Source organism: Bison bison, unplaced genomic scaffold, assembly GCF_000754665.1.
Source record: "Bison bison bison isolate TAMUID 2011002044 unplaced genomic scaffold, Bison_UMD1.0 scf7180017864330, whole genome shotgun sequence".
Lineage (NCBI taxonomy): Eukaryota > Metazoa > Chordata > Mammalia > Artiodactyla > Bovidae > Bison > Bison bison.
The window spans coordinates 4519679-4546092 of record NW_011494902.1 but is presented as its reverse complement, the minus strand read 5'-3'; the positions used below and the strand labels follow the sequence as shown (position 1 = coordinate 4546092).

The following is a 26414-nucleotide window of genomic DNA, read 5'->3' as shown; positions in this document are numbered from 1 at the left end:
GAGCACCTTAGCCCGACCCACCCCGGATCGCATTTCTTCCTAGGGCGCCTGGAGGCATGGCTTACAAGAAGCGCGTCTCTGAGCTGGAAGGCGGGGGAGGGGGGCGCGGAGGGCGTGAAGTACCCACTGCCCCGGAAGTAGGAGCGGCCGGGTCAACCTTAAACTTCGCTGGGTTAGGCACGTATTTCACGTACTCCATCTCTTTCCCCGGAAATCTTTAATGTCCACTGATAATCGATTTTTGCTCAGCACTCGTGTACCTAATGTTTTTCAAGTAATGACAGTACTTCGTAAAGCGATCTGCCACTATAATGACCGTTTTCCATGTGACAGCTTTAGAGAAAAGCTGTCATTTTTATTTCCTTTCTTTTAAGTAATCCAAGTGAGGTAGGTGGGGAAGTTTGTAGGGAATGCGTTTGAGATGAAGTGACCGCAAATCATCTATGTAATTCATAATACCCTGTAGTCCATCAGTGCTTTTCAGAAATGAATGTTTGAAACCGTTCTACAAGTGATGTGTGCTCTTAGTGAAATTGAGATTTCTACCTAGCTGCTAATTTTTCTATTGAGGAGACATGAATTTGTGATAATCTGCATAAGGAATAGATCATTTTAAAAACATTAGATGGAATAGGGTTGCTGAAATATGAACAGTAGTAATAAGTGATCCCCTTTTTTCTTTTCACATGCTGTAACCTTTTTATGCTGCCCTACTACATTTTGTGACTGTATAGTAGGACTGGGGTTGTCTTTGTCTTTACGGTGTATTTTTTTTTGTTTCGGAAAAAAATTGTTCAGTAAGCACCTTAACATGTTGTCTGGTTTGTTTTGGTGTAAATACAGAATTTAATATCTTCTAAATCTAAAGGAGAGGATTCCAACAGATAACTGTAGTGACAGAAATGAATTGTTTTATTCACATCCTAAATTACCTTGAGGGAAACCATTTTTATGTATTCTTGATCTGATTAAGTATGTAATCTAGCAGTGTGCCTTGCAAATAGTGTAGGTCTATAGATTATCTAAGATAGACATTGTGGCAGAGTTATGTCACTTTATAGCTGGAAGGATCTTAAGAGATCATTTTCTCGGTAAAGTGAGATTAAAATAAAAGGCTGCATAATTTAATAAGTATAGTTTCTTAATAAGTCTGGACTCTAGGCCTCGTTTTTCCTGTTCCTGGCTTAAAATCTGTAATAAGAATTTTGGTGTCATATTGTCAGTGTTGAAGCACTTGCAACCTGATATCCTGAAGACGGTTTTAGAACAGGAAGCTGGGAAATTTTTTGATGATACTTTACAAAAGGAAAGTTGTAGTTAGCTTTTATCCAACATCTCTGATTTCTAAAAACTGGACATCTGGTGCTCAGAAAGCTTATCCCTAACTGTTGGTTCTCTTTGAACATCTCTTCCTGTAATAGGAAGTTAATAAAACTGTGGTATCTCATCCTTCTCCCTTCAAAAAGAGGAAATTTATAACCCTGCTTTGAAGTAGTTTAATCTCCTTTTTGAAGAAAGTAGTTAAGATGTGTTGTACATGTGTGTAAATTTTATTTGAGAATGCTGTTCTGTATGGTATATCAATCCAGGAGTGGTGATCTTCAAAATAAATTATCCAGAAGCTGGGTGCTTATCCTTTTCTATGGAGTGCATATTAAATGATACGACATATTTCCACAGGTTAAAACTACTAGTTTGAATTAATAAAATAGTCCTGAAAGTTAAAATGAATTCATCTTTTTCCGTTGTGTTTCTGTGTTTATTAATACTATGCTATTAGTGTTTAAATAAAAAGTCATAATGTAAAAACTTTTTTTGTAGGATTATGCAAAAGAAAGATACGGAGTATCTTCAATGATACAATCACAAGAAAAACCAGGTTAGTAGTTATGTGATAATTTAAAAAGGCTTTTTTTACTTTCTAATTCCAGGAAAGCTCTTCATAAAGTTTTAAGTAAGGCTGACATAACTGAAAACATAACTCTGAAAAACTTAAATGGCAAACTTATGCCATTGTTGTTGTTTAGTTGCTAAGTCACCTCTGACTCTTTGAGACCCCATCCACTGTAGCCGGCCAGGCTCCTCTGTCCATGTCATTTCCCAGGCAAGAATGGAGTGGGTTGCCATTTCCTTCTCCAGGGCATCTTCCCAACCCAGGGATGGAACACGCATCTCCTGCTTGGCAGGCAGATTCTTCACTACTGAGCCACCTTGAAAGTCCAAGCATATGCCATAACCCTGTGCAAATATTATCAATATAGGGTCCCTAATCTAGAAAAGGAAGAAAATACATTAAATTAGTATATTTTAAGAGGTAAATTATATTAGAAAGATATTCCTAAGTGATCATGTAAAAAGATTTGACTCTGGCCTAGGAGATAAAAGATAGTTAATAGTAGCTGCTTTCTTCATATGCAGCCTTTTTTGCATGCCTCATGAAGCTACCTCTTTTAGCACCCTCCTTATATAAATATTTCTTTGAAAATGATTTAATTGTTTCTCTCAGACCTGTAAGTTTGCTGTTTGTAAACATTTGTTTTCCTTTTATTGGTTTCTTTTTTGTTTGTGTCTATTTTTGTTCTCTTTTTTTCCCCCCTATTTTATATATGCAATTTCAACAAGTTTATCCTACTCAGCAATTTAACAATCATTTTTCTTCTGGTAGACACCCCAAAGCTTTCAAGCTTTGGTACACCTGCAGACCTTTAGGCTCTGGCCCATTGGAAGCACCAAGTACTGCTAATATATATGCCTGCCTATGAATTTTATGCTTTGAAAATAATATACCCCAGGTCAGTTTTAATTGTTATTTTAGATTTAACTCATTGCATGGTCGCAACATCACTTTTCCTCCCCAACTTTGTTGGGAAAATGTGCAATGAAAGACCAAAATAGGTTGCTGAGAATAAACCATTTCCAAAAGATAAAGCTAGTAAAGTAAAATAATTGAGTATAAAATGGGATAGAAGCAATATGCTATAGGAGAGGACTACTACCCCTGCCAGGACAAGCAGAAGAGGTCATGTGAGACTTTTTCTCAGCTTATCTGTCTTCCTGAACTGCACTTCGTTGAGCTCTAACATCAAAAATCTTACTGGAGTTTGACTCCTACATAAGCCTCAGTCACCCTTTGCCACAATTATTGTTCCCATTTAGCTATCAAATCCAGACTACTGTTATAACAGTAACTGTAACAGTTATAAGCTTTCCCTACCAAAAGGTTAAACTACCTATGTAATCTGATTACACTAAATAACAGCAAAATTCTACCCTTGGTTTTACCTCTGTTAAAATCAGAAAATTTTGTTCAATATAAAGTTATCTGTCTGCTTCCATTTCTGAGGTAGTAGGTTTTCAAATGGAAACCCTACTGCCACTAATCTTTGCCTTAGCCACTCATATTGGTGGGACTGTGACATGCACCTCAGCTCTGTGTGGATACATTAAAGGTTGAGAACGCCTATGCTACTTCATTGGAATGCCACATGAAAGAAGGGCCATTATTCTTTCTTTTCCAAAGTACTATTAAAATTACTGTAATCATGATGCTTACTAATAAGTCTATTCTTTTAGACTTATTGTTTTGTTTTGAATTTTGATTGTCTAGTAAGTTGTTTGGAGAAGGCAGTGGCACCCCACTCCAGTACTCTTACCTGGAAAATCCCACGGACGGAGGAGCCTGCTGAGCTGCAGTCCATGGGGTCGCTAGGAGTCGGACACGACTGAGCAACTTTACTTTCCGTTTTCACTTTCATGCATTGGAGAAGGAAATGGCAACCCAGTCCAGTGTTCTTGCCTGGAGAATCCCAGGGACGGGGGAGCCTGGTGGGCTGCCATCTCTGGGGTCGCACAGAGTCAGACATGACTGAAGCAACTTAGTAGCAGCAGCAGCAGGCAAGATATAGTATGTTGGTTTAGAATGGTGGCAGTGAAGATGAAAGAGAATTGGATAGGTTTTAGAGATATATTTAGTATAGTCAATTCATAAAACTTGAGGCAAATTGCATACAGAAGGTGATAGAGAAGGTGTTAACCCTTGTACAACGTGAGTAGGAATGTAAATTGGTTATAGCCACTATGGAAAACAGTACAGGGGTTCCTCAAAAAATTAAAAATAGAACTACCATATAATACAGCAGTTCCACTTCTGGGTATTTATCTGAAGAATATGAAAGTACTAATCAAAATATATATGCACCCTTATGTTACCGCAGCATTTTTTCCAGTAGCCAAAATATGAAAATACGCTAAGTGCCTGTCGATAGAGAAATAGATAAGAAAGAAGACGTGGTATATTTGTGTGCCATTAAAAAAGGTGAAATCTTGCCTTTTGCAACAACATGGATGGAATACAAAAATTAATAAATAAGCAAACCAAACAACAAAACAGAGAGCAGAGTAGTGGTTACTAGAAGGAGCATGAGGGGAGGGTAAAAAGGGTAACAGGGTAAAATCGGTGGAAATGTTTGGAAACTAAACTTTTGGTATTGAGCATACTGTTAAGTATATAGAAGCTGAAATATAATGTTAAACATATGAAGCATATGATGTTATAAACCAATAAAAAGAAAAGCAAAAGAAAAGAGTGTTGCTAGAGATAAGAATCATTTAAGATAATATCAAGTACTTATGTTAGCTGTCAAACAAAGTAATTTTGATCTTGATCTCTTTGTAAATTCTGAAGTACAAAATTGTTTCACTTTTCTACTACAGATCGAGTTTTGGTTCGAATTAGTGATTTGACAGTGCAAAAAGCTGGTGAAGTTGTTTGGGTGCGTGCAAGGGTTCATACAAGCAGAGCTAAAGGTAAGATCGATTAGATGGTTACAGGTCTTTCGGTAATCACTGAATTTTTCTTTTGCAATTTCTCACAAGGCAAGGCAGATCTTTAAAAACAAAATAGAAACACCTGTTTTCCTTCTTAAATCAATGTAAAATATTCAGTTCAGTACAGTCACTCAGTCATGTCCGACTCTTTGCACGCCAGGCCTCCCTGTCCGTCACCAACTCCCGGACTTCACCCAAACTCATGTGCATTGAGTTGATGATGCCATCCAGCCATCTCATCCTCTGTCTTCCCCTTCTCCTCCTGTCCCCAATCCCTCCCAGCATCAGGGTCTTTTTCAGTGAGTCAACTCTTCGCATGAGGTTGCCAAAGTATTGGAGTTTTGGCCTCAACATCAGTCATTCCAATGAACACCCAGGACTGGTCTCCTTTAGGATGGACTGGTTGGATCTCCTTGCAGTCCAAGGGACTCTCAAGAGTCTTCTCCAGCACCACAGTTCAAAAGCATCAATTCTTTGGTGCTCAGCTTTCTTCACAGTCCAACTCTCACATCTATACATGACCACTGGAAAGACCAAAGCCTTGACTAGATGGACCTTTGTTGGCAAAGTAATGTCTCTGCTTTGTAATATGCTGTCTAGGTTGGTAATAACTTTCCTTCCAAAGAGTAAGCGTCTTTTAATTTCATGGCTGCAATCACCATCTGCAGTGATTTTGGAGCCCCAAAAAATAAAGTCTGACACTGTTTCCCCATCTATTTCCCATGAAGTGATGAGACCAGATGCCATGATCTTAGTTTTCTGAATGTTGAGCTTTAAGCCAACTTTTTCACTCCTCTTTCACTTTCACGGCTAATTTTAGGTTCTTATCAGATATTCTTAATTTGGACTTTCCATCATCAAAAAGTCTACAAACAATAAATGCTGGAGAAGGTGTGGAGAAAAGGGAACCCTTTTGCACTGTTGGTGGGAATATAAATTGATACAGCCACTAAGAAAGACAGTATGGAGATTTCCTTAAAAAACTAGGATTAAAGCCACCATATGACCCAGCAGTCCCACTCCTAGGTATATACCCTGAGGAAACCAAAATTGAAAAAGACACATACACCCCAATGTTCATTGCAGCACTATTTATAATACCTAGAACATGGAAGCAACCTAGATGTCCATCAACAAATGAATGGATAAAGAAGTTGTGGTTCATCTACAAACGAATATTACTCAGCCATAAAAAGGAACACATTTGAGTCCGTTCTAATGAGGTGGATGAATCTAGAGACTATTACACAGAGTGAAGTAAATCAGAAAGAAAAATAAATATCATATACTAACTCATATATATGGAATCTAGAAATATGGTACTGATGAATTTATTTACAAGGCAGCAGTGGAGAAACAGAACAGACTTCTGGACACAGGGAGAGGGGAGGAGAGGGTGAGATATAAGGAGAGAGTAAAATGAAAACTTACATTACCATATGTAAAATACATAGCCAATGGGAATTTGCTGTATGTCTCAGGGAACTCAAACAGGGTCTCTGTATCAACCTAGAGGGGTGGGATGTGGAGGGAGATGGGAGGGGAAGGTCAAGAGGGAGGGGACATATATACACCTACCGCTGATTGATGTTGATGTTTGACAGAAAACAAAACTCTTTGAAGCAATTATCCTTCAATTAAAAAAAAATAATAATAATAATTTGGCCTTAAAACTCAGGTGAAATCTAAAACTTTAAGGTACTTTTCTAGAACCTCTCAGAAGTTTGATTTTTTTGAAGTAAAGAGTGTTTTTGAGAAGTTTTTCATTTGTTAATATGAAAATATTCTAACATTTGTAATATTTACATAAGGAGAGAGGTAGAAGAGAGATACAGGTAGCCTGAGTTGTCAGGTAGCTGCTGGCTACATTTAGCTGTTAAAATTGAAATTCTGTAGCTCAGACATCAGCTGTATTTTGAGTGCTTAGTAGCCAGAGTGGTTAGTGGCTTCATATTGAACAGACAGGACAAATATAAAATATTTTTATCATTGTAAAAACTTCTGTTAGACAGTGCTAAGAATTTAGCATTAATAACAGAAAAGAAATACTAGGGGAGTTTGAACAAACTTCAATTTCTTATGGAAACTAGTGTTCCAAATTGCCTGAAAGTATTAGTGATTCTTATTAGTTTATAACTTTATGCTTTTAGACACTTTTTCACCCTTGATCATCCCCACAAACTTGTGAAATAGGTAGAATAGGCATTGCTATTCCTTATAAGTGAGGAGAGTAAGGCTCAGAATGATAAAGCTACTTGCCCTAATTCTCATAGTAACTGGTGGAATATGAACAGAATTCAGAAGCTTTTTAGGACACCTTCTGTTGCCCTAGCACTTAATTACTTCTATACTATGTAATACATTCTGTGTTACAACACTTCTTTTTATTTTTAAATATTTATTATCGAATTAATATAGGCCTATTATTTTAAAAATTCCAACATTTTATACATATATATCTTACAGTCTTAGAATCACTTCTATTAAGAATTTGTCTATTCTTTCAGTATCCTCCCCCACATAGATGACTACTACTGGACTTTGAGAAAAATACTGGTAGAATTTTAACTTTTTAAAGAAATGTTGATTTGCCTTCATGAAAGGTTGGGCCATTTATTCTACCAGCAATAATCACACTGTATTGTAATCCTTCATTTATTTTCTCCCATTAGACGAGGAACCTTTGTTCTGTCCAAATTGGCACCTTGTTTCCTAAACAGTTATTTAGCAAATTAAAAGATGGAGTGCATGCTACATGTAATCCTGAACCAACAGTACTTCCCTCCACACTCAACCAAAAAATAGAACAGTTTGAATATGAGAAAAGACAACTACAGTGAATTCAAACACATCAGATATGTTTAAATCCATGTTTATAATGATGCTAAGGCAAACAAACGGAAAACCTAGTTGGTCATGACTGGAAGTGTCATTTCTGTGTGAATTGTATATCACTGACTAATCAAATACTAGGTATGGGGAGGTGTCCCTTTAGAGAAGTATCTAGCCAATAAAATGAAGAATATTAGAACATTGTTATTTTGCCCCCAGTGAATTATCTGGGTATTGATCATCAGTGATTGCTAACAACATACAATAGAGAGACAACCAGAATATTTTATGTCTATTTATGAGAGAATACACCACCACCCAATGAAATAGTCTTACCCAAAAAGTTATACCCACATCTCGTTAAGCCTGTAGATCTAACTACCAAATTACAGGAAAGTTGTAGGACAAAGGAACATGTTAAACGACAATGGGGATACAGGCAGCAAAATCTAGACTGTAGTAAACTACGAGGCAAAAAAGGCCTGATCTCTTCAAGAAATAAATTGAACCAGGAGGAGGAGCCTATGGATTAAAACAGATCTATCTCTCAACTAATCACTTATTTAGATCCTAATTTAAATATATAGTTGAAAAGGGACTGAGACTGTTGAATATTTGAACATTGACTAGGTATTTGGTGTTAAAAAATTGTTCATTTTTTGAAGTTGAGATAATACTGTTGTAATGTTTCTTTTAAAAAGACATCTCTCACAGATCCATACCAAATTATATATGGATGAAATAATAGAGAATTTGCAGGAGTTTGCTTCAAAATAGTACAGAAATTGAGGGATAAGGCTGGAACAAATGGCCATGAATTGATAATTATTGAGGTACATGAGGATTATAGGTAGGCATTGCTAACATTTACAAATAATCATTTTGTTCTTTTCTTTCAAATGTTTATCTCATTTGTTGTTTCTTTCTGCAATAATTAGTAGATTCCCCAGTTTTGCAAGGATTCTCACAATAATTTTTCAAACAGTAGAGGTATAAACTCCTGCTGATTTATCATGTCTTTAGGTGTTCTGCATACAGTGTTACTAGGAAACAGTACCAAAGTTTAAAAAGTAGGTTAGAAGAAGTTTTCATCTAGTCCAAGTTTTCTGTCTCAGGAATAGGTGTTAAATTTTATCATTCCTTTTCCAGAAAAAATTTCCCCTCAAAATATCATTGTGTTGAGCATATTTTTATAGAGATTCAGTATACTCTCCTGTTTGTTTTTTTGTTTGTTGGAAATAATCAGTTGATCTTCATTATTCACAGATTGTATATTTGCAAATTCACCTACTATAACATGTATTTGTAACCCCAAAATCAACACTTGGAGAGCTTTCACTGTCATTCACAGATGTACCAGATATTCACATGAGCAGTGGTGAGAAATTTGAGTCTCCTAATACAACATTATCAGCTGAGGTTAAACACAGTGAAGCTCTGCCTTGTATCAGCTCTTGCAAACAGGTGTCCTCTTTGCAGTCTATTCAGTGCTACATTCTTGACAGTTTTCTGCTTTATTTTGGTAATCTAACTGTTTAAAATTGCCTCTGAAGCACAGTGCTGAAGTGTTCTCTGGTATTCCTAAATAAAGGAGAGCCCATAATATATATTATGGAGAAAATATGAATTATTAATAGCTAAGTTTTGTCTCAGCATGAGTTATAGTGTTGTTGGACATGAGTTCTATGTTAATGAATCAACAATATATACTAAATAAGGTGTCTTTAAACAGAAATACACACAACTGATTTATGTATTGTTGGACTAATAAAAATACCATGACCAGACGTGCACAGAAACCTCACTCTATATTTCCCCTAGGAGCAGTGGTTCAGTACTTGCTAATTCATTGTTCCTGGTGACTTTATAAAATGTGTGTGTATGGTCAGTTATTCAGTCATGTCTGACTCTTTGCAACCCCATGAAAAACATATAAAACCACAAGTAGCTAGAACCAACTGTATGTAATTGTATTGGTTTACAATAATGGATTTCTTAATGTTGAGCCATTTTTGGATTCTTGTAATAAACTGAATTTGGTAAAGGAGTGGATAGTATTTTTTTAGAATAGTACTAAGCTAAATTTCAGTAATTTTGTTTTTGAATTTTCATTAATCTGGTTTTTATAATTTTTACTTAGAAGATCCTACTTTGTTTTTAAGTTCGGATACGTGTGTGTGTGTAAGTTGTAAGTTAACCAGGTAATACGTTAATGTTTTCACATGGATTTTTCAAAGAGTACAAATAATATCTTCCTTTTTCTTCTCTACTGCATATCCTTTGCCCCAGCCTTTGCCATTAATTCTTAATAGTTTGTCAGTGTCTTCCCCGCCAAATCTTTATTTTTAATGCACATATGCATACACATACATACATATATGATTTTGTTTTGTATGTGTTTTAATTTGTCTTGTGTAGATAGTACCATATTTGTACATGGTTTCTATACCTTTTTTTTTTTTTTTTTCAGTTAACAATGTTTCTTGGAGATACTTCCATGATATCGGTTACAGATCTACATTAGGCAGTATTTCTCCAAAGTATTAAATTGCTGGGTTGAAGGGTTGGCATATGCATATTAAAATTTTCCAGTACCAGATTACACTCCTGAAATGCTATACTCAGTTATATTCCCCCAAGTGTGTGACAGTACCACTTGCTTCACACTCTTGGCAGTAATGATTGTCAGTGCTTTTTATTTCTGATAAGATTATTTGAAAAAGATAAATCTTTGAATTTCAGAATCCTGGTTGCTGCTACTCCCTTCTTCCTTACATGGAAAATTTATAATGACAATAAATATGACTGATTAGGAATCATTCATGTGTTTTAACTCCAGAAGTAGTAGCACATTAAAATTGGACTTAGAAAAACTACAAATGCTGTCAGTTTCAAGTAAAGTGCTGAAAAACCATGAATAAGGAAATTAAAGTGTCAAAAATATGACAGCTAGAATTCTGTTGGGGGGGGGAGCCTTTAGTCTGTTTATATAACAAATATTTGTATATTTTTCTCCTCAAATTAAGAGCAGTATTTTACGTATTTTTAAAGATTACAAATCAGATTTCTCACAATAGGTTTATGTATCAAATCCCTAAAATCAAGAGTTTTATATAGAAGTAAGGGGAAGTTTTTAATTCTTAATGAAACATTTAGCATTAGTTTCTTTGATTGTGAAAGCTTAAGTGCTTATTGAAAGTAATTGAAATGGCTGATTCATGTGAATGTATGGCAGAAACCACCACAATATTATAAAGTAATTAGCCTCCAATTAAAATAAATTAATCAATATAAATCCTTGAAATGAAAGTAATTGAAATATGTATGATTCCTTTCAAATTTTATACATACTGCATGAAGTCATTGGCCCAAGATTATTCTTCCTAAAACCTTAACTTATACTTTCAAAAGAGCTGATTTATTTAGGTGGTCAGAGAGAATTTTTATTTGTTGTTGTATTTAGTCAGTAAGTCTTGTCCGACCCTTCGCCACCTTCTGTGGACTATAGCCCACAAGGCTTCTCTGTCCATGGGATTTTCCAGGCAAAAATACTGGAGTGGGTTGCCATTTCCTTCTCCAGGAGATCTTCCTGACCAAGGGATCAAACCCACATCTCCTGCATTGACAGGTGTATTTTTACCACTGAGTCACCAGAGAAACCCTTAGAATTTTTAATACCAAGAATCAAAACCTCAACTTATATCCATATAAGAATATTTCAGGGAAAATAATAAATGGAAAGTATTTTAAAACATATAGGTCTTTGTGGTTTATTCCATAATTGATTAACATAAGCAGTGAAGGAAGATGTTAATGTTGGGTGTTAGGAAGTGAACATACATCATCTAATAAATTCAGGAGCTTGGCAAGCTAAAGGACAGTAGGAATAGATGAAAACTAAGATTGCCTCACATCTTTGATAACTGGTTCTTCCACCAAGGCTTACTTCTTTATTGAGCCATCACTGAAGTGGAGATAAGAGTAAACCTTTTGTCTTGACTATGTACCATGTTTGTTCTTCAGCTTAGAAATAAAGATTGCACTTGATGCTATAAAGGAAGGTTTCCAACTTTACACTTCTCTAAAACGGGCTTCTTCTGTAAATTTAAGAAACTGCTTCTTCTAAAAACTTAAGAATAAAAGTACAACACAAATTTTTAACTGCTGAGGACTGAAAATATTTAAAAATAGTGAATTCATTTTGTTGTTTTGAACACTGACTTTTCCTTTCTATAAACTCACTTCTGCTGGGGCATTCCATGAAGAAAGATAAATTGTTCAGTCACTCAGTCATCTCTAGACTCTGCAACCCCATGGACTACAGCATTCCAGGCTTCCCTCTCCCTTCACTATCTCCCAGTTTGCTCAAACTCATCCATTGAGTCATGACGCCATCCAACATCTCATTCTCCCTTGTTCCCTTCTCCTCCTGCCTTCAGTCTTTCCCAGCATTAGGGTCATATAGCAATTGATTAATCTGTCATATAAAGTTCTTGTATTAACTTAAGTAATGAGAACTCTTTGCTAAACTGAGAAATTATGTAATTGCTTCTTAGAATAAAAAATAATATATTGCTATAGTAAAAATTAACATCCTATAGTTCAGAAAGATGTAAGATGAACATTAGAGCTACACTATGATCCAGCAATCCCACACCTGGGCATGTATCCAGAAAAGACAAAAACTAGTTCATAAAGATAGATACACGCACCCCATTGTTCATAAGCGGCACTGTTTACAATAAGTAAGACACGGAAGCAGCCTAAGTGGCCATCACCAGATGAATGGATAAAGAAGATGTGCCATTTATCTACCTATCTGTTTTATGTATCTACCTGTCTCTACTTTGCTGTACACCTGAAATTAACACAGTGTTGTAAATCAACTATTCTTCAGTTTTTAAAAAGGAAGAAAAATAAAAATATCACAAATCTAGCTCCAGTCTATTCCTCTCCCCACCTCTCAAAAAACCGGTTTTGTTTCTTGTGTATTCTCTCAGGAAGAAAAGTGCATTTACAAGTATGAGCATATCCTTTGTTTTTAAATTTGTGTAAAAGGAGTCACACACACACACACACCAGTGTATAGGAAAATGCCTTTTAGGACATTGAACTGAGCAGATCACGCTGTGCAGTGTATCACTGACCAGAGTCAAAGAAAGAACAATTTAGTTTACTAACACCTTTCAAGAACTTGGTGTCAAAAGCATTTGATAGAGGGGGTCTGAGTGGACAGCTCTGTTTACCAGGAAACCAGTACTGATTTTTTAAGTCTTTTAAAAATCTTTTTGAATGTACCATCAAGGTTCTAGTATTTGAAAGTGCTTTGAACACAGAAAACTTGGGACCATAGCATTAGAGTCATATGTAGATCTGTTCTACTAGTGAAAATTACATAGATATGGGGTGATGTTAAACCTTATTTCTTTTATTTAAATAATGCTATAATGAACAGCTTTGTCAGTAAGACGTTCCCTATTTAATTTTCTTAACATACATTCTAAGAAACATATTTTTTGAATCAGAATGTTTTAAGCCCATTGCCAAATTGATCTCTGAAAGCATTGTACAAGCCTATCTTGCTATGGACAAGTTATGAAGGAACGGTTTTCACTTAATTCTTCTGAACATTGAATAATAGTGTAGTTTTTTAAATTTATTCTAGTATGAGAGGTATGTGTCGTAATCCGTATTTGTTTCAACTTACAATAGTTTCATTTCCAGTAACATTTTTCTCCTTATGTTTACTTCAGTTCAGTTCAGTTGCTCAGTCGTGTCTGACTCTTTGCAACCCCATGAACCGCAGCACACCAGGCCTCCCTGTCTGTCACCAACTCCCGGAGTCCACCCAAACCCATGTCCATTGAGTCGATGATGCCATCCAATCATCTCATCCTCTTTCATCCCCTTCTCCTCCTGCCCTCAATCTTTCCCAGCATCAGGGTCTTTTCCAATGAATCAGCTCTTCACATCAGGTGGCCAAAGTATTGGAGTTTCAGCCTCAACATCAGTCCTTCCAATGAACACCCAGGACTGGTCTCCTTTAGGGTGGACTGGTTGGATCTCCTTGCAGTCCAAGGGACTCTCAAGAGTCTTCTCCAACACCACAGTTCAAAAGCATCAATTCTTCGGCGCTCAGCTTTCTTCACAGTCCAACTCTCACATCCATACATGACCATTGGAAAAACCATAGCCTTGACTAGACGGACCTTTGTTGAGAAAGTAATGTCTCTGCTTTTTAATACGCTGTCTAGGTTGGTCATAACTTTCCTTCCAAGGAGTAAGCGTCTTTTAATTTCATGGCTGCAGTCACCATCTGCAGTGATTTTGGAGCCCAGAAAAATAAAGTCAGCCACTGTTTCCACTGTTTCCCCGTCTATCTGCCATGAATACTTACTAGGGTGTTTTTCTTTTAGATTATTTGTTCTAGTCCATTACCCATTGGGATCTCAGTGTTCTTTACTTATACATCTTTAAGATCTTTATGTATTAAAGATATTAACTCATATAAGTTATATGTCATTCGTAGATATTTTTCCCAGAGTGGTTTTTTAATTTTTATGCATAGGCATTTCTATAATTTTCAAACTTAGAAAGTCCTCCCCTTTTCTATTGTATTGCTCGGTTTTTTAGTTATCTCCTGAATTCCACTAGAATTAAAATCTCTTTGCTCTAATAGGGCATCTTCTCAGTTCTTTTTTATGCTGCATTGATCTGCCTGTTTCTGTACGTTTTTACTTACTGTGGCTTTATAGTATGCTGATGGTATTGGTCTCGGACATCCCAGGTGGCGCTAGTTGTAAAGAACCTGCCTGCCAGTGCAGGAGACCTAAGAGACAAGGGTTCGATCCCTGGGTTGGGAATATCCCCTGGAGAAGGGCATGGCAACCCACTCCAGTATTCTCACCTGGAGAATCCCATGGACAAAGGAGCCTGGTGGACTACAGTTCATGGAGTCGCAAAGAGTCGGACACAACTGAAGCAACTCATCATACATTGGTCTCACCTCCCCTTTCCTTTCATCTATTGGTTTTTTTTTTTTAAAGATTAAAAATTTAAAATTACGTAGACTAAATACAGTAAACATTAAAAGAGAACAGTGAACATTGTTCGCTTCACTCATAATCATTGATTTCATGATTTCTGTTTCGTAGAAGGCATGTTAGCTCTTAGGAGTATGCTTGCTTCTATGTACTCCTGAGTACATAGTTCTGCTTATCTCCTGTGTTGAATCTGGAACATGGCCACAATTTTCTTTTAACCCGGACTTTATTGGTCTCTTAAAAATTATTTTTTCTGAAAAAAAAAAATATATATATTTTTTCTGATTAAAAAAAATAGTACATGCTTATTGTAGAAAGTTCAGAAAATATGAAGAACAGTATAATTCTCCATGATTTCACCATCCATTAGTAGCCACATTTTTTGGTGTTTTTCTTCCTATACAATTTCATATTTTGGTGGGTTTTTTTATGCAGTCAATTTTAATATCTCTTAAAATTATGATTGGCTTTATCACTTTGTTCACATAACAGTCTGTCATGGGTGTCTAACAAATACATACTTTGTGTTCCCAACACCCACCATAGCTTTTGGACATAGTGATCCAGCTGTGAAATAGAAATGGTCGTGCAGTGCATGCATGCTGTCATGTCCGACTCTGCGATCCACGGACTAGAGCCTGCCAGGCTCCTCTGTCCATGGAAGTTTCCAGGCAAGAATACTGGAGTGGGTTGCCATTTCCTGCTTCATGGGATCTTTCCGACCCAGGGATCAAACCTGCGTCTTTTGCATCTCCTGCATTGGCAGACAGGTTCTTTACCACTGGTGCCACCTGGGCAGCCAGTTTTCATAGTCCTCAAATAAGTAGGCAGTGGCAGTAGTGCTATTAGTAATGATAATAGTTAAAAGGTAGTAATACTAGTTTACAGTTAACATTAATTGGGTGTTTGTCACAATTATAAACTTATTATATAATCCTCAAGAGTATAGATGAAAATTCAAGAAAACCCCATGAGTAATATGCTGTTATTTTCTTCATTTTGCAGATGAATAACTGAGACATAATTAATATTCTGGTAGGCCCAGTCCAGTACTTTGCCTGGAAAATCCCATGGACGGAGGAGCCTGGTAGGCTGCAGTCCATTGGGTCACAAAGAGTCGGACACGACTGAGCAACTTCACTTTCACTTTTCACTTTCATGCATTGGAGAAGGAAATGGCAACCCACTCCAGTGTTCTTGCCTGGAGAATCCCAGGGATGGTGGAGCCTGGTGGGCTGCCGTCTATGGGGTCACACAGAGTGGGACACGACTGAAGTGACTTAGCAGCAGCAGCAGGCCCCTTATAGGAAGTAACGGGATATGATCCCATATCTTTTGATGTAAAAGCTTTTACTCTTTGCCAAACCTTTCCACTACATGTCACCCCTTAGTGCTAACCTAAAGACATGGTCACCCTTTGTAAGTACTATGGAGCTCTCTGTTCTCTCCCAGGGTTTTTGTCTAGCATTGCAGTTCATCACAAGATTGCTTTGTAGTGCAGCCCAGTCAGTGCTCCTCTGTCTGCACTATTAGAGCAGCTAAAATGCTTACTAAGTCATGCACATTACCTTTTATTTCCTGTTAACATTCTGTTCTGAGTGAGCTAATATCTAGCTATAATTTCAGTAGTTCTTGGGATAATGTCATTTGATTCATCTGCAGATTTCTCTAGAGTAACAATCTTTATCAATTCAGCATCTTGAAAATCCCTTTGAATTTGTACAGCTCACGTAGTTTTCTTTCTTAAGATTTTGCTTAGAGCTTCCCTTGAAATCCACTGGCTAAGAATCCACCTGCCAATGCAGAGAACACAGGTTTGATGCCTAGCCCAGGAAGATCCCACATGCAGCTAGGCAACTAAGTCTGTGTGCCACAGCTACTGAAGCTGCACTCTGGAGCTCACACACTGCAACTGCTGAGCCCACACACCTGGAATCCACGCTCTGCAACGAGAGAAGCCACCACGAGAAGCCTGCACACTGCAACGAAGAGCAGCCTCCTCTCACCACAACTTGAGAAAGAAAACCTGCAGCAACAAAGACCCAGTGCAGCCAAAAATAATTAAATAATTTTTAAAAAGAGAGAGATTTTACTTAGTAACTGGATCATACGCCAAAGGAAAGGGGAAATGGTATCTATGTAGTATAAAAATATGTCAATCGTACATTATTTGGAAGTCCATAAATTGTGTCTGTGTTGGCACTCTGTAGCCTTTTTTTTAACATGATTGCTGTCAGATTTGCATTTTAAAACTGTATGTTGAATGTATTAACTGCAAGTCTGCTTGCATCTTTTGCTTTTTTAGGGGAGGGAGTAAGGGGCAAAGCTAATTCTCCGTGTAAAAGATAATTCTCATTTTAAACCGCCCCCCCCAAAATCTTGATGTTTTGAAAGAAAATCTGATAAGAAAAGTGGTCTAGAAAAGATTTAACTTGTTTTATGAGGAAGTAGTGTCCCAAAATGTGATCAGAGACTTGTAAAAAGAATCTTTTTAGAAAAAAAGAGTTGCCACAAGGATAGTGACTGGATCTATTATGACTGTCTTTCAAAAGGTTAATAATAAGGAATGATAGTTCCTTATGAAAGAAGAGAGAATCACGAGGCTCAGAATTAACACAGAAATAATACTGGTTTTAGGGCATAAAGAGAATGATCTTTTATAGACAAAATGAATTATTGGGGGTTTAAAAAAAAGTAACATATAGGATGAAAGATTAGGAAGATCATAAAGAAATGAGTAAAATAGAATATGAGATAAGCTAGTCTGTTATTCTAAATGCTTTTTAAAATGTACTTTGGAAAGAAAGGAACCACCTGCAAAGAACATTTAAGTTCCTGTGACTAAGCTCTCATAGTTGCATCATTTGAAGCTCCTTTGATGGTTAGCATAGTACCTTTGCCTATAAAATATACTAGCTTTTGAATGAATGGTGAAAGTGATCTGAAGTTATTTGAAATTTGTTTAGTAAGTACGTACAATCACAAAATAATTCTCTTGATAAATAATGTTTTTTGAAATTGATGATTTGCTTACGTTCTCAATAACATTTTAAAAGCATAGGAGGAACTTGGGTTTTAGCCTGTCAATTGAGTATGAGTATTTTGGCTGTCAAAGCCAAATTCCCATGTGTATGGCCCTATTGAGTATAGTAAATTTGGACCCAGTTTTTAAATAGGAAAACATTTTTCTTCTTTGTAAAACCTGAACTAGCATGGTATAAAACTAGCATGTCCTTAATACACTTGTATACTTTTTGTCTTTTTCAGGAAAGCAGTGTTTCTTAGTCCTACGACAGCAGCAGTTTAATGTCCAGGCTCTTGTGGCGGTAGGAGACCATGCAAGCAAGCAGATGGTTAAATTTGCTGCCAAGTAAGTAAGCAATTATATCCTGTTGTCAGAATAAACAATGGTGGGAACCAAGACTCCCAGGGCTTTGGACCATTTTCATACATTAACATCAATGCTTCGTTTGTTTAAAAATGTAGTTATTTAAATTGTCAGTTCAGTGTTGCTGAATACATTAAACTTACAAAAGAGAAAATATGGAGCACAAGCTTGAAATTCATTTGGAACTGCTGAAGCAGCACTCTCTACAGACAAGTCACATTTACTTTCAAGTAGAGTAACAAAAAGCCTGGCAGCCTCAACACTGCAAAGCAACTTTATTTTGTTGTGTTTGTTGAGCTTCATTTCCTCCCTCCCTTTCCTAGTTTAAGATTTGCATATTAAGCAACAAGTTTTCTAACTGAATAACAGAAGTGTTTAAAATAAGAGAGTGGAATTTTGCAAATGATTCCATCCTGAAGGAAGTAACACAATTGTTTTAACATGTCACAGCTTTTAACTTGGACACCAAAAGGGTTTTTGTTTTTTAAATAAAGCTTGCCTTTTTCCCCCCACAGAAGTATTACTTCCTGGCCCAGGGTTCCTGCAGAAGCTTATTGTTTTGTTCATTTGTAAGGGGCAGGATATAGGATTAGGATATCTCTGCTCTTTATGTGTATACACTTTAAAGATGAGTTAACACAGATAGAATTGTCAATTTTAGAACTAGAAAGAAACAAAAAACTGATCTAATTTAATATTTTAATTTTATGTTTGACCCTCCCTGACTCCCTCAGCACAATCGTCTACATATAGTCACTGCTTAGCAACTGGTTTTGGTTTACAGATTTATTTATCAAATTTAGTCTGATAGTATCATGACAATACCTGCCCTCTGGTTTAAAGACTCCAGCCCATTATTTACATCCATTATTTACATTGTTCATCTCTGATGAGCTCAGATGTATCAGTACTACTAGAACCACTGGCCCCACCCCTCCCTATCTCACAGCCCTGCTACTGAGAGACTGTCACTTTCATCTTTTCTGTATCTTTTGGTGATTCATTTTGCTGTTTTCATCCCTAGTCTTTAAGGGTATATGCTTGTGGGGGTGCCTTTGTCACCTAGCCTTTTCAGGTCAATCTGTATCCTATGAAATAGGACATAAATAAACTTGGTTTCTAGAAATAAACTATCTTACAGTGAGGCTTCTGTAAGAGCCCCTGAAAACCACAGATGTATATGCTTAATTATATTTAATATACTGGAAAATACTGGAGAAAAGTTGGCTTCAAGTCAACAAACAACCTTTAGGACTTTGTTACAGGAAGGGGGACCCTTTTTAGGGCCTGAGAGTGGGCGCTTGTGTAACACTTGGAAATGAATTGTCCAAGGAAATGCACATGCTGACAAAGCAAGAGACTGTATTGGTAAGGGGTACCTGGGTGGAGAGCAGGAAGGTAAGGGGACCCAGGAGGAGTGCTCTGCCATGTGCTTTCCACCTCAGGTTTCATGGTGCTGGGGTTAGTCTCCGGACTCAGGGTGCACTGCTCAGCCAAGAGGGCTTCCAGCAAGGAGGATTCTGGGAGGTTGGTAGGATTTATGGCGCCTCCTTTTGACTTTTCCCGAGTTCTTCTGATTGGTGGTGGCTTGTTCCTTACCAGGACCTCCCGTCATAAAATAACTCATGCAAATGATTACAGTGGTGCCTGGTCGGGGTGGGTGGTTTCAGTCAGTGTTTCCCCTAACAGCTTCTGTCTCTTATATGTTAAATTGGTTCTGAAAACTAATATATGAAGCTGACAGTTTGGGGTTTTGGTTTTTTTTTTTTTTTAATTTTTTGTTTTGTCCTGCGGTATAACCAGTTAACAGTGTTTCAGGTGAACAGCAGAGGGGCTCAGCCAAACATAGAGCTGACAGTTTAAATCAAATGTATTTTTTATTTAAACTGCATTATAACCTCAGTATTACATTCTTAAAAGATTAGCAGTCTGAAAGTCTTTTGGAAATCCCATTTGCTATTAATCACTTAAGAGTCATTCTAATATCAAGAGAACAGTAACTTCATTTGATATCTTTAGAGGCAGACACATTAAAGTAGTCTACAAATAGTTATTTCTTATTTCTTATTTTGGATCTTCTCAGAAACTCCTGGAACTTGATTAACTGACAGCAGTTGACCATATCAGATGTCAACCACAGCTTACCAGCTAGAAAACATACTTGCACACAGAACTTAGTTCACTGATGCCCTTATTTGTCATTTAGTTGCTAAGTCATGTCCAACTCTTTTGCGACCCCATGAACTGTAGCTCACCAGGCTCCTCTCTTCGTGGGTTTTCCCAGGCAAGAATACTGGAGGGGGTTGCCATTTCCTTTTCCAGGGGATCTTCCCGACCCAGGGATTGAATCTTCCTGCATTGGCAAGCAGATTCTTTACCACTGAGCCACCTGGGAAGCAATGCCTTTATAATGAATGTTAAAGAAAGGCTTTCGTCTAAATGGTATAGTGTATGGGTGACCTTTGTTTTCTTTTTAGAATAAGGGAAGAATTCAGATAATTTAATCTGGATTTCATAATCCTGAAGTAGATTAAACTCAGTCATGATCTATCTATAGACCTGATTTTAACCTTTTTCTTTTGTTTTTGTTTTGGCTGCTTGCGACCCAGGGGTACTGGTTCTCTGACCAGGGATTGAACTGGGGCCCATTAGGCCTACAGCAGTGAAAGCACTGAGTCCCAACCACTGAATCACCAAGGAATTTCAAGATCTGATTTTACAATTCAAGTTTGACTATTAACCAAGACTTCCCTGGCGGCTCAATCAGTAAAGAATCTGCCTGCATTGCAGGAGACCTGGGTTCAATCCCTCAGTTGGGAAGATCCCCTGGACAAGGGAATGGCTACCCACTCCAGTACTCTTTCTTGTAGAAAAGTACAGGAGCCTGGTGGGCTGTAGTCCACGGGGTCGCAAAGAATCGGACATGACTGAGTGACTTTCACTATTTCACTGTCATGATGTGACTTTGATTTCTTTTCCTTTTTTTAAATTAACTAGTTCATTTATTTGGCTGTACCAGATCTTAGCTGCAGTGTGCAGATCTTTAGTTGCAGCATGTGGAATCTAGTTCCTTGACCAGGAATCAGACCCAAGCCCCCTGCATTGGGAACATAGAGTTAGCCACTGGACCACTAGGGAAGACTTGAATCCTTTTTTCAACCAGAAAAGTACATGTAACTATTTTTAGTCCATTTAAAAAACTGCATTTTATATAATTAGTAATGTGTGGTAAAAGATGGTTTCATAATAGAGCTGTTGCAAATTATAAAGCCTTTAACTGGTTATATACAAGTGAATGGAGTCAATTTTATACAATAGGTTTAACATGTAGTACTTAAGTTACAATTATTTAACTTTTGGCACTACTTACATGTTAAGGTATCTTGCCTGAGTAAGAATATATGTGTTAATAGCTTTTGCTACTTTATGAAAAAGGAAAATTCTCATGACTCTTTATGGTGAAAGATGATAAGCTTTTAATTTTTGTGGCTGGTTGATAAGATAATTTTCTTAGGAATGTGATTTCTTGATATATCTATCAGTCAGCTTATCTTTTTTTATGTGATTTTCTATACTTCTAAGGTAGTTCAGAAATCCTGATGTTTCTTGGTAACAAGTCTAAAGCACATGTCCTTTCTAACAGAAAGCCAGCAGTACAATCTTATATTCAAAGTACCAGTTTTAAAAGAAGAAAATCAAGAACAGAAAAATTTTGCTTTGAAAATTACCTGCTCTATTCATGAATAATAATAGATCAGGTAAAGTTGTAAATTCTAAAGAACTTTCAGAACTTTTTTTGGAAAAAGGTTGATTTTTTTCTTCATCCTTCAAAATCCTTTTCTTAAAAAGTCCACACATGCCAGAGGTTTCTAAGTGCTATTTTTATCTAAAATTTTCAGTGGCTTCCTATTTCCAACTATGTCCAATATTAATTCTGCCTCCCAGTTTCTCCTGTTATTTCCTACCACTTCTCAATATATATGCTTCAAATGGGATAGTCTCTCCATATCTACAGTGACCTCTTTTTTTTATTTTAAAATAAAAATTTAAAAATTATTATCTTAAAGATACATAAAAAATACTATGCCATGTCATTTTATAGGCTGACTTACAGAAGAGAGCTGCTGTGTAAATTGTGTTCATGTCAACTGAAGCCAACAATATCCATGTTCTGTACAAATGAAGATTTCATTGTAGTTTGAAAAGTGACCTGCTAAGCGAGTTATTTGGTGGTACTTGGCAGTTACTTACTCCTTAGGTTTCTTAAGTCTGTGCTGCTCAAGCAGACTTATTGAATCCTGTTTTCATCTGTATAGAGAAAGCAGATAACTAATAGTACAATAGTTTCCATACTAGGGAAAATGTTTCTGTTTACAGTTCTCGTATTTTATCAGATTAGACACCTGTTTGATTCAGATATCAGTGAACATACTACATTATTAACTCTGACTGGAACACTATGATTTTATAAAGTCATCTACTGATAAATTGTCATTCTTGGATTGCTCTTTGCAGTACTTTGGTTAATTATGAGGCCTAATTATCCTGAACCAACCTCAAAGTTAATGTTTTATGTAATTGTGAACAATCATTGTTTATATTACTAGTATTAAGGATACAGAAAATTAAATCCAGAAGTGTACATGAGTCTACAGCTTTATACAGTAAAACAAATGTCAGGAATTTACTTCTAACAAACTTTAATGTGATATTATTAATTTGAATTTTATGGGTTTTAATATTTGCTTTTATTTTCTTTAAAAATTCACCTTGAGGGGGAGTTCCCTAGCAGTCCGAAGGTAGAACTGCTCGCTTTCACTGACGAGGGATCAGGTTCAATCTCTGGTCTGAAAATTAGGATAATCCCACAGGCCGTGCAGCACAGCCAAAAAAAAAAACCAGACTGTAAAAATTCACTTCGATTTAAAGTTAAGGGCTATGACAATAAGGCATTTACTTCTACTAATTTTATATTTGTATGTATTTAAGTAACCTGATAAAATTAAGTGTTCACTGAGGGTCCCTGATATTGTAAAGAGACCACATTGAGTAGTGCTTAATTCTTACCAAGCTTATTTTGAATTTAAAATTCCTGGGATTTTGGTGAAGAAAATTGAGTTCACAAAATAAGTTATCCTGGAACTACTAAGATGATGTAGAAACCAAACTGAAGTGCCAGTGAACAATGGCGTGTAATAGAGCCCAGAGACTTGGCTCCTTACTAGTTAGGCACATGACTTCATAACTTGTTTACTTGTATGTTAGTCTTATTCATTCTTCACAACTAAGACCCTTCTTTAAACATCTTTATTTCAGCTTGCCTGAGAAATACTAAAGTCTGAGGTTGGATGTAGTGCTAATTCACTGTAATTGAAGGAAGTTACTTGACATATAAACCAAGCTTGTGCCTGCCTTAGAATTGGAGTGCAGATTTTTATTAAGGTGGTTTATTATTTTTAAAAATCTATGCACAGTTGATGTTTTGGGGATGCTATTTTGATGTAATTGGCAAATATATGGTGTCTCATGTTTGGGCATTTTGAGTTCTTTGCTTCAATGAATTGTTTATTGAATTTGTATCACTGAAGTATTTTGTGTTGGTACATTACTAGAAAAACTAGCATGCAGCAACTTCATAGCAACTTTATAGCTTTTTGTCCTCTTTTCAACCTAATCTTTTATTATACCTTGCACAGGTTTAAAAATTATTCATTTGAATGTGAGTAGCTGTGTAAGTCTATGGACCACATTTCTCACTGAGTACAGTAAGATTCAACAAATAATTTCTCACAACCAGAAAGCTAACAAGTTTATTGGCAGTTTTGCTGAAAACCTTTGATATTCAAGTTTCTATAAGTGTCTAAATTTTAATAGTTTTTGGGTTTTTTTTAGAATATATAAAGATGCAGAAAGAAAAACTTAGAATAGTATCATTTTCACAATCACTGATTTTGAGGGGGAGGGGTAAAGGGGGTAAATAGGAGTAATGTGGAAACTGTTCTGAAAAACATGAAATAATGACTGCCTAAAATGATGATTTAGTCATCACCTAGCTTTCAGCTCTCAACTTTATCCTTACTGTTAACAAGTAACAGTCAGCATATATCAATATAGTGTAGGATTTCTTACACATTTTAGACCTTTGTTGTGACAATCTAGTATAATAAAGCTTAAGGGCTTTTGAAGGGCTTAAATCTGTAGTGTTTCAGTTCAGTTCAGTTCAGTTGCTCAGTTGTGTCCGACTCTTTGCGACCCCATGAATCGCAGCACGCCAGGCCTCCCTGTCCGTCACCAACTCCCGGAGTTCACCCAAATTCATGTGCATCAGGTCAGTGATGCCATCCAGCCATCTCATCCTCTGTTGTCCCCTTCCCCTCCTGCCCCCAATCCCTCCCAGCATCAGAGTCTTTTCCAATGAGTCAACTCTTCGCATGAGGTGGCCAAAGTATTGGAGTTTCAGCCTCAGCATCAGCCCTTCCAATGAACACCCAGGACTGGTCTCCTTTAGGATGGACTGGTTGGATCTCCTTGCAGTCCAAGGGACACTCAAGAGTCTTCTCCAACACCACAGTTCAAAAGCATCAATTCTTCGGCATTCAGCTTTCTTCACAGTCCAACTCTCACATCCATACATGACCACTGGAAAAACAAAAGGTAAAAATCACTATTCCTACAAAGCTTATTTTGCTAACTTTCCATCATTATCTTGTGTATATTAAGCAGATTATATGAATAATGATGCTGCTGCTGCTAATTCGCTTCAGTCGTGTCTAACTCTGTGCGACCCCATAGACGGCAGCCCAACAGGCTCCGCCGTCCCTGGGATTCTTCAGGCAAGAACAGTGGAGTGGGCTGCCATTTCCTTCCCCAGCGCATGAAAGTGAAAAGTGAAAGTGAAGTCGCTCAGTCGTGTCTGACTTCACAGCCCCTTGGACTACAGCCTACCAGGCTGTTCCGCCCATGGGATTTTCCAGGCTAGTACTGGAGTGGGTTGCCATTGCCTTCTCTGAATAATGATGGGTGACCTCTATAACAGGTGCCTTAGATTTTTTAGCGGGGGGAGGGGGGCATCCCTGAATGAGCATGCCATAGATTTTTTTTAAAGAAGGACCATGGAAAAAAGCTCCCTCCCCCACACACATATACTTGGACTTTTATTGCATATGAAATAATATTTTTAATATTTAAGAAACTTAATCTACAATTAAAATTTAGTATGGTGATTGCTCTTGCTCTATCTTGCCAAGCTTTCCAGTGGCTACCATGAACTTTTATGTTTATGGGGTGCACCCCAGTAAAGGTTCAGTGTAGTACCACCAGTAGCTTCCCTATCTCATGTACAGGGGAAATAACAGATTTGCTTATAACAGTAGCAGCAATAACAGCTGACTATTACTGTATATTCAGTATGGAGCAGCAAAGTACAGTACTTGGATTTTTCCCCCTGAGCCTCATAACAGCACTGTGAGGTATAGATACCCTTTTGTCTTTTTTTTTTTTTCCTCTTGTCTATTCATTTTACAGATAAGAGCCTCAATACTAGGCTCATGCTTCTTCTATTTCTCCTATGTCATCCTGCCTCTCTAAGATTGTATAAAGATACTCGTTCAAAGCCTTCCACAATATAGATAGCTCACTTAGAATACAGCTTTAATGTTATTGAAATGTGTTGGTGACTGGGAAAAGGAAGCCCTATTGCTTTTTTGCCTCAAAAATACGTTTTCTGGAGTGTGCAGTTTATTCTGGTATACATCCTCAAAAGTAGATAGCTGTTTTATTTCTTGAGTGTGATAGTGACTTTTATTTATTGTCCCCAAGTTATTGAGAACCAAAACTGATGAAAAATAATAATTTTGGTTTTAAGAAGTACAGCTGATACTAAAGTAATAAAAAAGACTTTTGTGTTGAGTCATAAATTGATGCTAGAGACAGTTCCAAAGGAGGAATTAAATGTTTTTCTAGCCATCAGTAACATTAATGAGCGTATCTCCTCTAGCATAAAGCAGTAGTTGCCGTTCATAAAGCAGAAATTGCCCAGTAGTTTAAAAGCATGCAATAAAAACAGTAGGGAAGAGGGGGTCGAGAGTTTCATGTTTGCAAAAAACAGTTATTTTTTTGAATAATTTCAATATAAAAATATTTGATAGCTATAAGTATAAATATGAAACCTAAAGCTCAGTAGGCAAATTTACATCTGTTTTTGCTTAATCTTTTGGCTTTTGCTTATCATCATTGGGCTTCCCTGGTGGCTCAGATGGTGAAGAATCCGCCTGCAATGCAGGAGACCAGCGTTCAATTCCTGAGTTGGGAAGAATACCCTGGAG

General features: G+C 36.9%; 1 protein-coding gene across 1 annotated transcript in view; it reads left to right on the top strand.

The window, feature by feature from the left end:
* Positions 1-1775: 1775 nt before the first annotated feature.
* DARS (aspartyl-tRNA synthetase) overlaps positions 1776-26414 on the top strand; it is a 64915-nt gene continuing 40276 nt past the window's right edge. Inside the window, exons 1-3 of the mRNA XM_010853671.1 lie at positions 1776-1879; positions 4714-4806; positions 17970-18072. Coding sequence (XP_010851973.1) covers positions 1855-1879; positions 4714-4806; positions 17970-18072 — 221 coding nt within the window. The 5' untranslated portion in view covers positions 1776-1854. The remainder of the gene's footprint in view (positions 1880-4713; positions 4807-17969; positions 18073-26414) is intronic.